We start from the raw sequence: 14,892 nt of genomic DNA, 5'->3' as shown, positions 1-14,892 counted from the left end.
AATTAATTTGTAGCTGTCCCCAGACAAATGTGCAGCATCACAACTCTATTCCTGAGATCCTCTGAGATTTTTTTCGCTTTTAGCATGTCTGACCTGTATGGGTCACTTTGGTGAGCCTAAACTGACCTGGTTTGATCTCTGTTTTATCTAGTGCAGCCCAATTTCTTCCCCAAAGATCTCTCACTACATTGGTCCATTTCATCACTAAATTTGGCCCATCTGATTGTGTTTACCTGCTCCATTTAAGCAATGCAGCTCAGGGTTCACAAACTTTTGTAGATACAACATTTGTCAAATAATTGGTTTTATCTGTTTTAACAGTTGATTTCTGGAAAATAAAAATGTTGAATTGATAAACAAACATCTGTTATTTCATATAAAAAATACTGGTATTGAATTTTTTTTATTAATAATGGTTAAAATAAATAAAATTCCAAAAGGCTCAAGGGGTTCACAAACTTTCACACAGCACTGTATATTTACAACCTTGAGCTGCTGAAGGAAAATGTGTAGATGTGTCTTGCTCAGGGGCAGCTGGGCAAAATGACTTTTCTTTTGCCATACAAAGTCAAATCCAATGGTATGGAAGGTTTCTGCTATACGTCAATGTTAAACACCAAGGGACAGGGACACTAAACCTGAGCTTCAACTCTGAACCCCTGATGTCCTCCTGATTGGTTCAATCATTATTTTCTTTAAACTAAATGTATAATTTTATTCACCGATCCTCACAACAGAAATAACTCTAAACTGATAACTGTGATGTGTTATATACAGTATTAGGGCCCGACCGGTATTGATTTTGGAGTGCCGATGCCGATTATTTTCAGAGAAAAATTTCGATTACGATTATTACAAAAAAAATTCTATTATTAACTGTGAAGCGATGACCAATGCCTCTGCTATTGGTTGCAGTCAAGTGTAAATTAATCCAATGTATTACATCACACCTGCTGCTGCTGTAAATAGGCTATAGCATTAATGCTATCCAATTAGGCTACCTCCAGGGCAGCAATACATTTCACACATGATTGCTTAAAAAAAATATATATATGAAAAAAAGCAAAACGGCCGATGCCGATAGTTCCGAAATAGGCGATAATCGGGCGATATAATCAGCCGGCCGATAATTCTGTCGGGCCCTATACAGTATCGTATATGACTGTGCCCCGTTCTGCACCACACAAGAGGGGTGCAGTTAATAGAGCAGCCGTCTGTCTTTACTCTTCTTTACCTTCTTTCTCACACACACACACTCACACAAACAAACACACACACACACACACACACACACACACACACACACAACTTCCAGCTCAAAGTCAATGCACATCTGATATTGACATTTATAGGGTGTGCTATCATACCATGGCTTTTAGTCATATGCAGTATGTCTTTAATGTGTATTTCTTTAGTGTGTGTGTGTGTGTGTGTGTGTGTAAGATAAGATAAGATGTACTTTATTCATCCCAGCAGGGAAATTCAGATGCTACAGCATACACATACACATACACACAACACAACACAACACAACACATATAGGCCTACATACATATCCCACCTCTACAAAAAAAACATGAGCATACATAGCCAAGATGAGAAAGTGGTATGGATAGTCTCTGTGCATAAGTAGCTGTTACTCGTAGATAACAGTACACACATACTAGCTCTGCCAGTGCAAAGTATGATAGGAAAAAAACTTAAATTATGCTAAAAGAAAAAGCTATCAAGTGTGCAATTATATAGGTGCAAAATAGGCAGCTCAGGCTAAGGTTTAAAAGTTCAAATGTCCTCTGTCCTTACTGAAAGGTCATTATAAAGTGCAATTGCAGTAGGTAAAAAAGTGTTTTTGTATCTGTCCTTTTTGCAGCTTAGCTGCCGTAGCCTCCCACTAAACACTCCTCTGTTTACACACAAGACTGTGTAAGGGATGCATGTTATTGTCCATAATGTTCAACAGCTTCTGTACCATTCTCGTGTGTGTGTGTGTGTGTGTGTGTGTGTGCGTGCGTGCGTGTGTGTGTGTGTGCGTGCGTGCGTGTGTGTGTGTGCGTGTTTACTACATAAGGAAGCTGTCTGTATCACTCACTTTCCTCTCTCTTGAGTCCCTCCTCCTTGCAGCAGATTTCAAGTTTTCTGGGAGTTTGTTCCAGATATATGTGGAGCATAAAAACTGAAAGCTGCTTCTCCTTGTTTAGTCCTAACTCTGGGGACTGTAAGTAGACCTGTCCCAGACGACCTAAGGGCTCTGGACGGTTCATAACGTATCAGCAGATCAGAAATGTATTTTGGCCTCAAACCATTTAGGGCTTTATAAACCAACATCAATATCTTGAAATCAATTCTTTGAGTGACAGGAAGCCAGTGTAGAAGGAAAAAGGACTGTTTGAATCATTACAACTGAAGAGCCTCTCAGTTGAACTGCAACAAACAGAGCAACCACAGCCTGACTCGCTGCAGCACACGCACAGGATTCATTCAGAAACTTTTCAAAACATTTGTAACGCAATTTGTAAGGCGCTGAAGGCATTAGAGAATGAAGACAACAGTTGAATGTTAACCCCCTCACTGCCAACCTGAAAATTGGTTGGTGGTGTAAGCCTCTCTGTCTCTCTCTCTTTCTCTCTCTCTCGTTGTGTGTGTTTGTGTGTGTGTGTGTGTTATCGCTCCCTTGGTATGTGTGTCAAGTGCTAGGTGACACATGGTGACTCAACAATGCGGCAACCACTGACCCTCCTCTATTCTCTATTATAAGACGTTGAGTGCTGATCTTTCAAAACCTGGACGGACCATCTCATGAGTCTGAATGGCAGACTGAGAACAAACAAAAAAAAGTCATAATTATGATAGATTTGAGAACATACAGTATGTCCAGGCTTCTCAGCAAGTCTCTGGTTTAGCAAAAGAAAATCATACTAAACATTGTATTAAGTGTAACCAATTTATTACATGCATTTCCTTCCTGGTTAAACATTAGCACATCCTTGCTATATACCAGAAAATCCTGCAGTGTGTACGCCCATGCATACTTAACACTGGTCTTCTTCTTTGCTGGCTTTGTTATGGTTATATGATCATTACCATCACCGGCAGTCATAGTAATAGTGTGAAACCAATAGCGGGATATGAATAATCTCTATCTATACAGTAAAGTAACTACAGTATACTATGCACGCATCCATACGTTGAGATAACATTTCCTTAGTCTAATGAGGTTGCACAACACAACATTTAAGTTCTGCTCCACACGGCTCACGTCTTTGTCCCCCAATTACTGCACATACAGTACAGAGAGCACAGTTCTGTCATGGGTTTGTTAATATGAAATATGGCACTCCAGAGAGCAACTGTACAGTATGCAGTCCGCCCTGCTGCTCTATTTGTGTGTTTGTGTGTGTGTGTGTGTGTGTGTGTGCGTGTCTGTCTGTCTGTCTGTCTGTCTGTCTGTCTGTCTGTGTAACTAAAAACTGGAAACAAACTGGGCCAAAGTAGAAGAACAACCTTGTCTCAGTGGGCAATTTCCCCTCTAATCTTGTCATCTCTCATCTACATGAGTTTTATTATACAACGTCCCAAGACCAGGCTGTTTTAGTTACAGCATGGAGGCCTGTGATTGACCTCCTTTCTATGGGACCATTAAGTAGTCTTTATTTTTGTGTGTGTGTCTGTTTCCGTCTCTGCGTCCATGCGTGTGTTCATGTATAACACTGTATGTGCACTGGGTGACCTTATTTAAGTTTGCACTCAAATACACACACATACACACCCACACACACTCTTACAAATCTGACTCGTGCCTTCTGCTTTGATTTCAAGCGTTTTGCCAGGCCAATATTTTCAGTGTAAGCGTGCAACTCTGTGCTCAGTCCAGAGGCTGCAGTGAGTCAGCAATCCAAATGTATCTCATAATGTATATCATCGTGTTCAATACTCTATCAGGCAGGTAGAGGCAAGTAGACAGGAATGTTCCCGAAGCTGCTATTCATAGAAACGCCTCATTTGGTTTATTCTCTTGCCTTAATCAGATGCTGTGTATCTAAACGTGGTCATTGACACACCAAGATTTTAGTCTTGAAATCCAGTTTGGGGTTGAATTGTATTTGGTTATATTCTAAAGTCAGCAAAAAATACACACTTTGGTGGGCGGATTAAGGCAAGTCCCTGCAGGTAAACCCATAGTTTTTTGTAAGCATTTTGGCTATTTTGCCTCCATAACATATGTTATTTCATACAGGTATAAATAAAAGGTCCAAAAGATACATTAAGGTGTTTATCATATAACAGATGTATTGTCTGTTTGTATCCACACAGGGTGTAGTGATTAGGGATCGCTTTCTGGAACAACATGCACCCTTAACGACCTTGGATTGTATTCCTCCAGATGCTACAATGCTGTGTCTGATCAGTTTTTGTTCAGCTTCTCAACCTTTTTCACCCTCTCAGCGAATACACAAGAACCTAACATAGCTTGTATAATTTAGAACCCTCTAAACCCTCTTTTGACAATCATTTGCAGTAAATATATGCGTACTGTCAGTGTTAAGATATTCTTTGTTTTATGGTTTTTAGAATACTTATTTTTTGAGTTTCTCTGTTATTTCCACTTAGAGCTAGATTAAGGGAACCAATTCCTATGAACATATATCCATCTCCCCCCAACTTTAAACTCTCCCTCTTCACCCACAACAAGGTGCCTTAGGCGACGGCTGGCCAGACCAGGCTGGCTGCCTACCGACAGACCTCCCTTTCAGCCCCAGTGTCTCCACGGTGATTAGTCGCCATGCCGGCAATCTAGCGGTCAGCCCTGACGACCCACCTAATAGTTGGCCAACCCGAGAGAGCACTGCCTACGCTGGGGGAGACGAAAGGGACGTAGACGGCTCGGACCGCAAACAGAAGAGGAAGAAGAAAAGACGACAGAAAGATGAGGGATTTGAACACGTTGAGAGCAGAGGTCACCCCGAGCAGCAAGCACAGGAAGAGAACACTCCCCCAACAGAGGAGTTCTACAACAGGATTGGCCCAAGGCGGGATAGAGGAGAGGGGGGTTGGGAAGAGCAGCTCGGGAAGAGTGGAGGCCGCGGGAAGAAGGGGAAGAGCAGGAAGAAGCTACCTGAAGAGTGGGGCCTGATGGCAGAACCTTTTGTTCCTGCGTCTTCGGCGACCTCTCAAATCACGGAGGTGGTGGATGTAGACAGTTCTGTTCAGGCAGACATGGAGGCCTCTTTCTCAGACAAGGACACCAGCCAGAGCCCCTGGAAAAAGGAGGACTATCTAGAAGAAGGCCTGGTCCCTTCCCCGCTATCCCAGGACCTATTCCAACCAACAGTTGCTCCTATCAACCCACTGGTCCTGAACAGTGAGCTGAAAGCCACCGCTGCTCCGTTCACGATGCCCTCCACCACGGACGGTGCAACACTTGGCTCCTCCCCAAAGGGTCCTCATCCGGATGATCCATTTGACCTCTTGATGGATACAGAAAACGCCAGCTTGGGTAACAGCAGCCAGGCCTTTTTGCCACCACTTTCTCCGGAGAATGAAGCGACGGTCGGGGACGTGATGGACAGCGGGATGTTTGACGACACCGGTTCCCTCCAAGAGTCTCCCATGAAAGGCATGCTCGAGGAAGACACCTCGGCCTTCAGCCCCGCTTCCCAACCAAGCCCAGCCCAAGGCGAGGTGTTAGCCTCAGCCCCACCTATCTCGCCTTCAGATGCTTCATGGCTACTGAACGACTCAAATGTTAGCAACTCAAGCGATCAATTTGACTTCAGTGATGTGAGCACTACAAGTCATCCTTTGACCTTAGGGCTATGCTATGACACACCTAGCCCGGCCCCTCTGCGCTCCCCTAAAACCACAGCGCAGGAGTTCCATCCCAAAGAGAGCAAAGAGGCCAAGTCGGCCCAGAAGCAATCCAAGAAGTCTCGTTCTTCATCGTCCTCCTCCTCCGTAAAGAGTCCTACCTCCCCAGGAGCTCAGAAGGTCCCTCCACAAGCAGCGCCTGCAGTCTGCCCCTCTTCCCCAGGATCTGGTCTTAACCCTGCAGCTAAGCCCTTCTTTCCGAGCTTTGCAGATTCCATGGACGAACCAACAGTGGTCCCTCCAGTTACCCCCATCAATGAAGGTTGGTTGTTGTCAGCCCCGGGATAAAATTGAAATTAAGAAATAGATTCACTAAAAATAAAGAAGAATGGTCTATGGTCTATGCATGATGTTTTCATCCAGCTTGAGTGATTCAGTGATTCAACCTGGGTGTTACTAGGGATTAAATGAACCAGTTGGATATGTTATTTTGCATGGTCAAATTTGTCTTAAAATTTGTCTGGGGCATTTTGGCTTGTCCTCTTTGGGACTTGTGAGTGACTAACGCATGGGATCAAGTGTTGACCAACCAAGGCTGCGGATTGGCTTGAATTGAATCAGTGAGTGTCTTATTCCCAGTGATTGGGATGTTTCTCATAATTAACAGTGTTGCTGTTGACGTCTGTGTTATTACTACTAACCAATCACGGAGTCTTCCTCCTAGCGAAACCACTAGGCATCTTCACCAAATCTCTTTCTCTTCTGTCCAGGTGTATGTGTTAACACTGTAACCATGATCTGTTGTGATCTTTGCATGCAGGGTGAGGTGTCACTCTATCTTCTCTCTCCTGTGTCCGATTAACCCGATTTTCTTCTCACTACCTGCCTAATTCTTTTCAACTTCTCCTCGAAAAAGAATGTTAAAGGGACTAGGCGTTGTCGGTGTCATGTTAACCCCCCTCTGTTGCATCAACAGCTCACATCCTGCTGTGTCACCTCAGGGTTTAACTTTAGAAAAATAAAACATTTCAAATGGTAACTGTTGTTCTTGTCGATTTTACTTTCCATGTCCGGTGATGACTCCTACCTCGGCTGCTTCTTCACTATAGGTGAGTCCTATTTGAATTCCTCTTGTGTCCTTGTTGTGTTTTGTCTTGCATTATTATTTAGACAAGTCACTGAGATGATAACGGACTGATTGACAGAAGACGCAGACCTTCCCTGCGTTCCAAATCACATACTTTTTCTTTTTACTACACTATATACTAAAGTACAGAAGAGTTTTGGGGCCACAGGAGAAAAAGAATCAGATAGGAAGATTTTGTTTTCATTATGTCGAGAAATGTCAAGAATAAAGACGAATACTCCAAAATGCTATTGGAGTTAGTGGGGCATTTATGTATTTTCAGCATACTACAATTTACGTACATGTATTGGGACATCCTAAATCTTTTTCTTTTTCTACTAAATAGTAGGGAAGTATGGGGATTGGAACGCAGGGCTTGTCTTTTTGGCTTAATGAGACCTGCAATGTGCTTTTGGTGATGGATGGATGGATGGATGGATCTGGTTTTCGAATGGGCTATAAAACTTGCTTGGGAGAAGCATGTCTTGGTAACTTTGCTTAGCTGTCAGCTATCAATGGCTAGCTACCGCCGTAAAATATGAAAGGGGGGACTTTGTTTGAAAAGATATACTGCACATCGGAGCTCTTGTCATGTCCGGCTCTTGTTTTGATATAGAAATGTATTTGTTACTTATTCGGGAGAAGCGCTTTCAGCATACTGGGAACTAGTCATTTTCACTGCAGTCAGGCCTCATCACAACAACACCTGTTCTCCCCTCTGTCCCATACAGAGCTAGAAACACAGGTGCCAGCCACTATAAAGACCAATAACACTGCTGTGGACCTGTCTCCCTGTACTATTACTGTACACAACTGAGTCATCAAGCTCTTTGAGGACAAACACAAATCCTTAAAAGCAGGCAGGCTTGAATTTACTGTTTCAGCAGTTCTTATTTTATAACCTAGTGTTATTTTCTACTGTTGTTTCAGCTATTTTCATTAGGGCACAGGCTGTACAATGGTAGCCCAGAAGGGACATGTATGTACAGTATTTTACCATCCCGGAATTGTGTTGATCTGATGCCTTTTGATGGCTTTCGGAGAAATGTGGTGATTTTGCGTCTTTGGTGCCTCTGCTAACTGTGCCGCTAACCGTAGGACTAAAGCGTGAGTCATTCTGGATATTTTTTTTTTTTTTTTTAGAAGATGGACCATGCCTCAGCAGTAGATTGTCAACCCATAGAGAGAAGGCTTAAGGCCAACTCTGTATGCTGAGTTAAAGATTGAATACTTATATACTAGATTTTTGACTTAAAAAAAGCAATGCAATCAACCAAGGAAAAATGTTGGTGAGTTTTTTCTCCTGCTTTGAAAACAACTCTATGCAAAATAGGCATCCTTATTTGATAGACAAATACAATACATAATTGTTAGGATATTTTGAGCTATGCCGCCCCACTATTTGGCTACTCTTGTATTTCTGTGACAAAATGGTTTTCATTGCTTGTATGCCCAGATTGTATTAGTAACATAAAATCATTAAAGGTTGTCCAGATGCACTGAACCCACTTCAACTGATACAGGCATATTTAGGTTACATCCATCATATCATTATCTTCTCCCGTCGGCACAGTTAAAATAGCTTTCCGAATGGCACCATTTTATCACATAAAAATCAATAGTGAAATAGTCAATACCAGCTTCATGCTTCAATAGTACTTGAACAACAAAAGAGTAACTGTAATGGCATAATCCACCTCAAGGCTATTGACTATTTCAGAAGTTTTCTTTTCACATCTAGGAATCATTCCAAAATTTGGACCTGACACAAATAGTAATCCACACTCTAGACATCTGGCCAATAAGTATCCCTCCTCTTTCAGACCTGCCTTCATGCCTTAGTAGGCTCACAATATTAAGTTGACATTTAAAAAATACTTCCATACTTCTCTTTAGCAACCAGATGCCAATGAGGTTTTAATGCTTTTTTCCCCCACATTCATTTTACCTTTTTTATATATATATATTTGTATTAACAATATGGCATAATGGACATGAAGAAATAGATTTTTTTACAATAATGTATTTTTTTTGTGCAAATGACTGTATACTTCATGGATACACATTTGTTTTACAGGCTGGATACTATTCCCATCACTATTAAACTGCCCTTTATGAGTTTAAGATGGAGGGTGGAGTTGCCCTTTTAATGTAAGAGCGGGAAATGTATTCTCTGTCCATGGTCCTGAAGCTCCATGTGCTCCCATCACAACATCTCTTTACATGCCAATGTCAATGCTTTTCTTTAGTTCCACTCTCGTACAATAAGTTGCCTCTTATTCCAGGAAAAACACAACATGAAACGTTTGCTCTGCTAGGGCTACATATACTGTGGCTCTGTATAGACTATACCCATATTATGAATCTCTTATAAAACTTTTCTGCTGTAAAAAGAATTTGACCTGATATCCCTTTAGAGCAACGTCATGTTCTAAATACTGTATAGAATGCTGCTTTGTTCTAAAGATGTTTTCTTAAAGCAGATGCTTCCAGTATCTTGCCTTAACAACAATGAGCATACTCAGATACATTCTCAAACCTTTAAATGTTTCAATCTGTGTCACAACACATACAAGCGTGGATTTTTCAACAAGTCAGCAGTGAGAGTTTTGTGTGTGAAAGCACTGAAGGGAGTTTTTTTTTGCAGATTCAGCTAAATGGAAATAAATAAAAATAGAATGCATCTGAGAACAGGTGAACCCTAAGAAGGCAGACTTCAGACACACAGGGAGAATTTTAAGAAAAAGCGTCTAGTGATCTGGGAGATGAACAGAAAGGTTTAGGCAGGAGCAGATGTGTGGATGTAGAGGCAGAGAGGCAGACCAACATAGAAACAGATTCAAACAGGCAGACGTTACATTTCAGAGATGGACAGAAAGGGAGATAAAAAAAAATAGAACGAAAAATGGCAGGCATTGATATTGACTCGGAAGCTATACTGGATATTTAGACAAAGCTTGAAAACGTTCATTCCCACAGATAAGGAAACCAGACTGAATGGACACAATACATACTTTGAAGTACACCTAAATCACATTAGCTATACACTGTTATTGTTGGGAGGAGTATTTGTGTCATTTTCTTTTTTATATATAAATATGGCTTGTAAAAGTAGCTGCCAACTCTGCCCAGAGTAGCTCATAGGTTTTCGGTTTTCACCTCATCAATGTTGGTCGTCTAAACTCAAACAAACCTTGATCATGAAGGTTCAGAAAAATGCCCATGTGGGTCGTTTTAGACTGCATTGACAAATGATAACATATCTCTATAACATTGTACAAGAATGGGTATAGTTCAGCCATTTAAACTGAATAACTGACAGTATTTCGACTGGATGTGTCCAATAGATAAGGCTGCAACATTAACGTTGCACCAGAAGCATTTACTGCATTTAAAAAAGTGCAAGACGGCTTCTCACAGACAGTAGCAGTGTGCACAGCTGGTACTTCATGCCTCAGTAGCTAGAAAGGGGACACTTATTTAACTCTTTACTTAATAGAACCATTTCTGAAACAAACTCAACTTTAGACAATGAGGGCATGTCAACAGTATTTAGGTGGTAATTAAGCTATTGACTCAGTCAAACAGAGATTTGCTTTTTTGTCAACTAATGGTTTGTGACAAGTAAACTTTGGAGGCTGGAGAATGTACCGAATTGTGGATCAATTTTATTTATTTTTTATCCTTTATTTATACAGGTAAATCCCATTGAGACTGAAGACTCTTTTACAAGGGAGACCTGTTTTCCTTTCCCACGTTACCATTCACACACACATTCATACACGATAGCAGGCTAACTATCGACATTCACACGAGGCAAGTTGGGTGAAGTGTCTTGCCCAAGGACACAACAACCATGGCACATGGTGGCAGGGCGGGGATCGAACCTCCAACCCTTTGATCATCAGCCAAAATGTAAATAAAGGTCATAATGTTACTTTCAAGTTTGCAGTCATGGATGGATGGATGGATGGATGGATGGATGGATGGATGGATGGATGGATGGATGGATAGATAGATAGATAGATAGATAGATAGATAGATAGATAGATAGATAGATAGATAGATAGATAGATAGATAGATAGATAGATAGATAGATAGATAGATAGATAGATAGATAGATAGATAGATAGATAGATGTTGAAGTCCTTTGGGGATGGAAATGAGGAGGCAATGGAGGGGGAGTTGCCATAGAGACTAAGGAGCAGATAATGTTGCCCTAGGAACAGCATGAGATGCTGGAGTTAATGAGACACTACATTGACAACACACATGCTGATGGCACACATTCAGTTAGACACAGACCCACTCCAAACTAAGAAACGTTCATTAAAACTGTTGCAACTCTACTGTGCCACTGTTTAAGATCATAACACTGTTAAGCCATGGCTGTCCAACTAATGGCTTCTCTTTTGGAAATGTGTAAAATATATATATTATCAGTTATTTTAGAAATTCTTCATTGCAATATACACCAACATCCAGTGTGCTGCTTCATATAACCTTAGCTGGCTTTCATGGACAGTTAGTATGATGTTCACATTCTCCTTAAGAGGGGCTTTTAGTTAACATTAGATTCAATACACCTGAAGTGTAGTGAAGTAGTGGACATTGTGTGGCAGATGTAAAAATAGGATGGAATATGGAATCAAAAACCAAGATTCCTCCCATCCCCATATTTTACCCACTATTTTCCAAATGTGCATATATATACACATTTAAATGTGTTGTTATGCAGATGACACCCACATTATCCTACACCTAGAGCCTAATAATTCAAACTAACACACCCCAGTCACTGTCCTAAGGACATCAAATCATGGCGGATGGCTTAGAACCTTTTTTTTCAGATGAATAATTTAAAAATTGCAAAGTCATATTATATTTGCCACCTTCTTATTTTGTTAATACTCTCTTTTTGATTCAGTGTTGAAGTTTGACAATCAAATGAATGAGGTAATCAGTTTTTTTTGGCTCATTCATTGTCACTGAACATATTATTTCTTTAAAAATGTTCCTTGTTCCTGGGTTTTATTCCCTCTGCACTCTGTTGTGTCTGTCTAAGTTGTGTGTTGTAACTTTTTTCTACCTACAGTTATGCCCTTGAGGCTATGGCTACTGTAAATTCCAGACAGCGTTGTCATTTGTTGTTGCCATGACAATATTGCAGACAATCTCTTATTTTACAATGGAAGTGCGGGTGGAAATAAATAGGAACACAAACAGGGTGACATTGAGCAGCATAGCTAGCAACATAACAACATTGAACAGGCAATGTGAAATATGGACATATCCTAAACCAGCAGGCAGAAGGAAGAGAGATAAATGCAAAGAAATGTTACCTTAGTGCCATCAAGGAAAGAACATTCACAGCTACACAATCACATTTTACACTGAGTTATGCAAAGTTCAAATTCCTGGTGTGTGTGTGTGTGTGTGTGTGTGTGTCAAATTATATTGCAACTTGTCAAGAGCCTTTCACTATTTACAGATTTAAAATGGAGAAAGGTGTGTTTTTAAAACAACTTTGGAGAGAGTGAGATAAATGAGGCAGAGACTGAGCTGTCACTTGGTGTGAAAAGTAATCTTCCATCAGTCAGGATGGAGTGACGGTTGAGTGCTTGGCGCTGCTGTGTGTGTGTTTGCCAACCTTACGACTGCCTGATGAGTGTTAGGCTGTGACACCTGTTGACTCATCCACACCGGAATAGAAATGCCATCTTAAGGTTTAACATTGGACCTTGTTTCATTACCCAGGGAGCTACCGGTTTGCCTAGTAACACCAAACAACAGGGACTGCAGGCTAGCAACAGCCAACTCCCAGCTAACTTAAGACAGAAAAACCCAATTCTGTTTTCTTAAGTGTCGTTTAATTGGGATCTTAGCTCAAAAATGTCCCTGCGTTCCGAATCGCACACTTTCTACTATTTAGTATGGTAGAAAAAAGATTTAGGATGTCCCGATTCTTGTGGCCAGATTTAGGATGGTTAGAAAGACCCAGATATCTACTACATCAGGCCAAGATTTTAAGTGTTGAAAACTGCATCCTATTTGGGCGATTCTGACCCCATAATCCAGTGCGCACGTGAAGTGACGTCACATCAACGGAGCCTCCATATGAAAAAAAAACGGGGATGCCACGGATATAAAAGCAAGAGGCAAGATCAAGGTGCAATGTTATGATGAAATAAAAACGTAAAAGTATGTCCTAATTGTAGCATACTGCATCCTAAATAGATTATTTTTATCGTCAGATGTAGTATGTAGAATAGAAAAAAGAAAGAGTATGCTATTCAGAACACAGGGTGTGTTTCAATGTTATTGTCTGATTTCCATTAGTATCATTATGTAATCTGTGAAAAACATCAACTTTGATGCAGCGCCGTCGGTTTAGGGGACAGAAATCAGTCGGACTCTGGGTCATAGTCTTGCCAAATACCGGATGGATTAGTACAGACATTTGTGGCCTCCAGAAGATGAATTTTAACGACGTTCGTGATCTTCTAACAATTATTCTAGCCCCACCAGCAGAAACCCTTTGGAAATGTCTTGACTGCAAACGAGATGGAGGAATTTGGTACGGACATCCATCTCCTCCAGGGGATGAAAGCTTAACATTTTGTGATCATTAGGGTCAAAAAGTTAGTTTTTCTAATACTTGGGTTTATGACCAAGTGCCTGCCAGACTAACTGGGTTGGGTGAAAAAAAAACATTCACTCTCTGTTACTTGACATATATACATGTACAAATACTGTTTATATGTACAGTATATGAATCAATTCATCCCAACAAATATTTAAACTTGATCACAATATTTTGAACTTTGAAATGAGCATAACATGTTACGTTTTAAGCTAAACTCGCCTCACAGAGCAGCAAACGTTGCTTCAGACTCTTTCTCATTAAATAATGTCAAATACCATTACCAGTTCAAACTTTCAGTACAGCTGTACACGTTCTGTTTGAAAGAAAAAATAACTGGTCAACATTTTATTCCTGTTTTCCGGTAACAGTTTTTGTATTGCCTCAGTCAGCTTGGATACAGTATGTTAGGCTAGCTATCATTGTAGATATATGCGTATGCCTTACTAATGTATTTACCTGATGTCCATCTGCTCTATATATACCCTATCACATTTGTATTCTCTATTTTATTTCTTATCACAAGTTGATTACTTTTATTTTCATCGCATTCTTGAAATTGGCTGTATGAATAAACCCTGGCTAAAGTGACTGGCACCTAATCGTAGTGGTAACAGATAGGAATGTCAAATTTTTAATTTTCACCGTCGTTCTTCATTCTGAGGATTCATTCCGTCTCACTCAGCATGGATCCTCATCCAATGAGAAGAGAACTGTTGGTGGGCATTTGATGACGGCGGCAGCACTTTTTAACACAAGCAAAAGTTGTGTGTGTGTGTGTGTGTGTGTGTGTGTGTGTGTGTGTGTGTGTGTGTGTGTGTGTGTGTGTGTGTGTGTGTGTGTGTGTGTGTGTGTGTGTGTGTGTGTGTGTGTGTGTGTGTGTGTGTGTGTGTGTGTGTGTGTGTGACAGAGAATCAGAGGAAGGTGTCTTAATCAGCTGAAGGCGCCACATTCATCCATTATGAATGATGAACTTAGCTCAAGCAGTTGCAGCGGCTTTATAGTGATTAGTAGAGCTGCCGGGTATTAAGGCATGAATGAATTAATAATAATGAATGAGACATGCTCTCCTCTCTCAGACAGGCACCATTTAGTAGAATGTAGATGTTTTATCACTAAGCAATGGACAGAGATTGATGACTATGAAAAGCACATGATGGACTGGTGGGGGGAGGGGGTGGCGGCAGCATTAGCGAAGATGAGACTATTTAGTCAATGAATCAATACATCTTGTTGGTGGTATCCAAGTAAACACTTCACAGCAACCAGCAGCAAAGGCAATGATAGCCAAGCCTACAGTTGTTAACATTTTATACC

At 40.8% G+C, this 14,892-nt stretch overlaps 1 protein-coding gene across 1 annotated transcript in view; it reads left to right on the top strand.

Annotated features, from left to right (window-relative positions):
- LOC307267833 (uncharacterized protein) overlaps positions 1-14,892 on the top strand; it is a 116,411-nt gene that overhangs the window by 61,838 nt on the left and 39,681 nt on the right. Inside the window, exon 6 of the mRNA XM_080050261.1 lies at positions 4,691-6,127. Within this exon, the coding sequence (XP_079906387.1) occupies positions 4,691-6,127 (1,437 nt within the window). The remainder of the gene's footprint in view (positions 1-4,690; positions 6,128-14,892) is intronic.

This window comes from Ammodytes marinus (assembly GCF_949987685.1).
Source record: "Ammodytes marinus genome assembly, chromosome: 21".
In the NCBI taxonomy this organism is placed as follows: Eukaryota; Metazoa; Chordata; class Actinopteri; order Uranoscopiformes; family Ammodytidae; genus Ammodytes; species Ammodytes marinus.
This window is presented reverse-complemented; position numbering and strand designations above follow the sequence as displayed.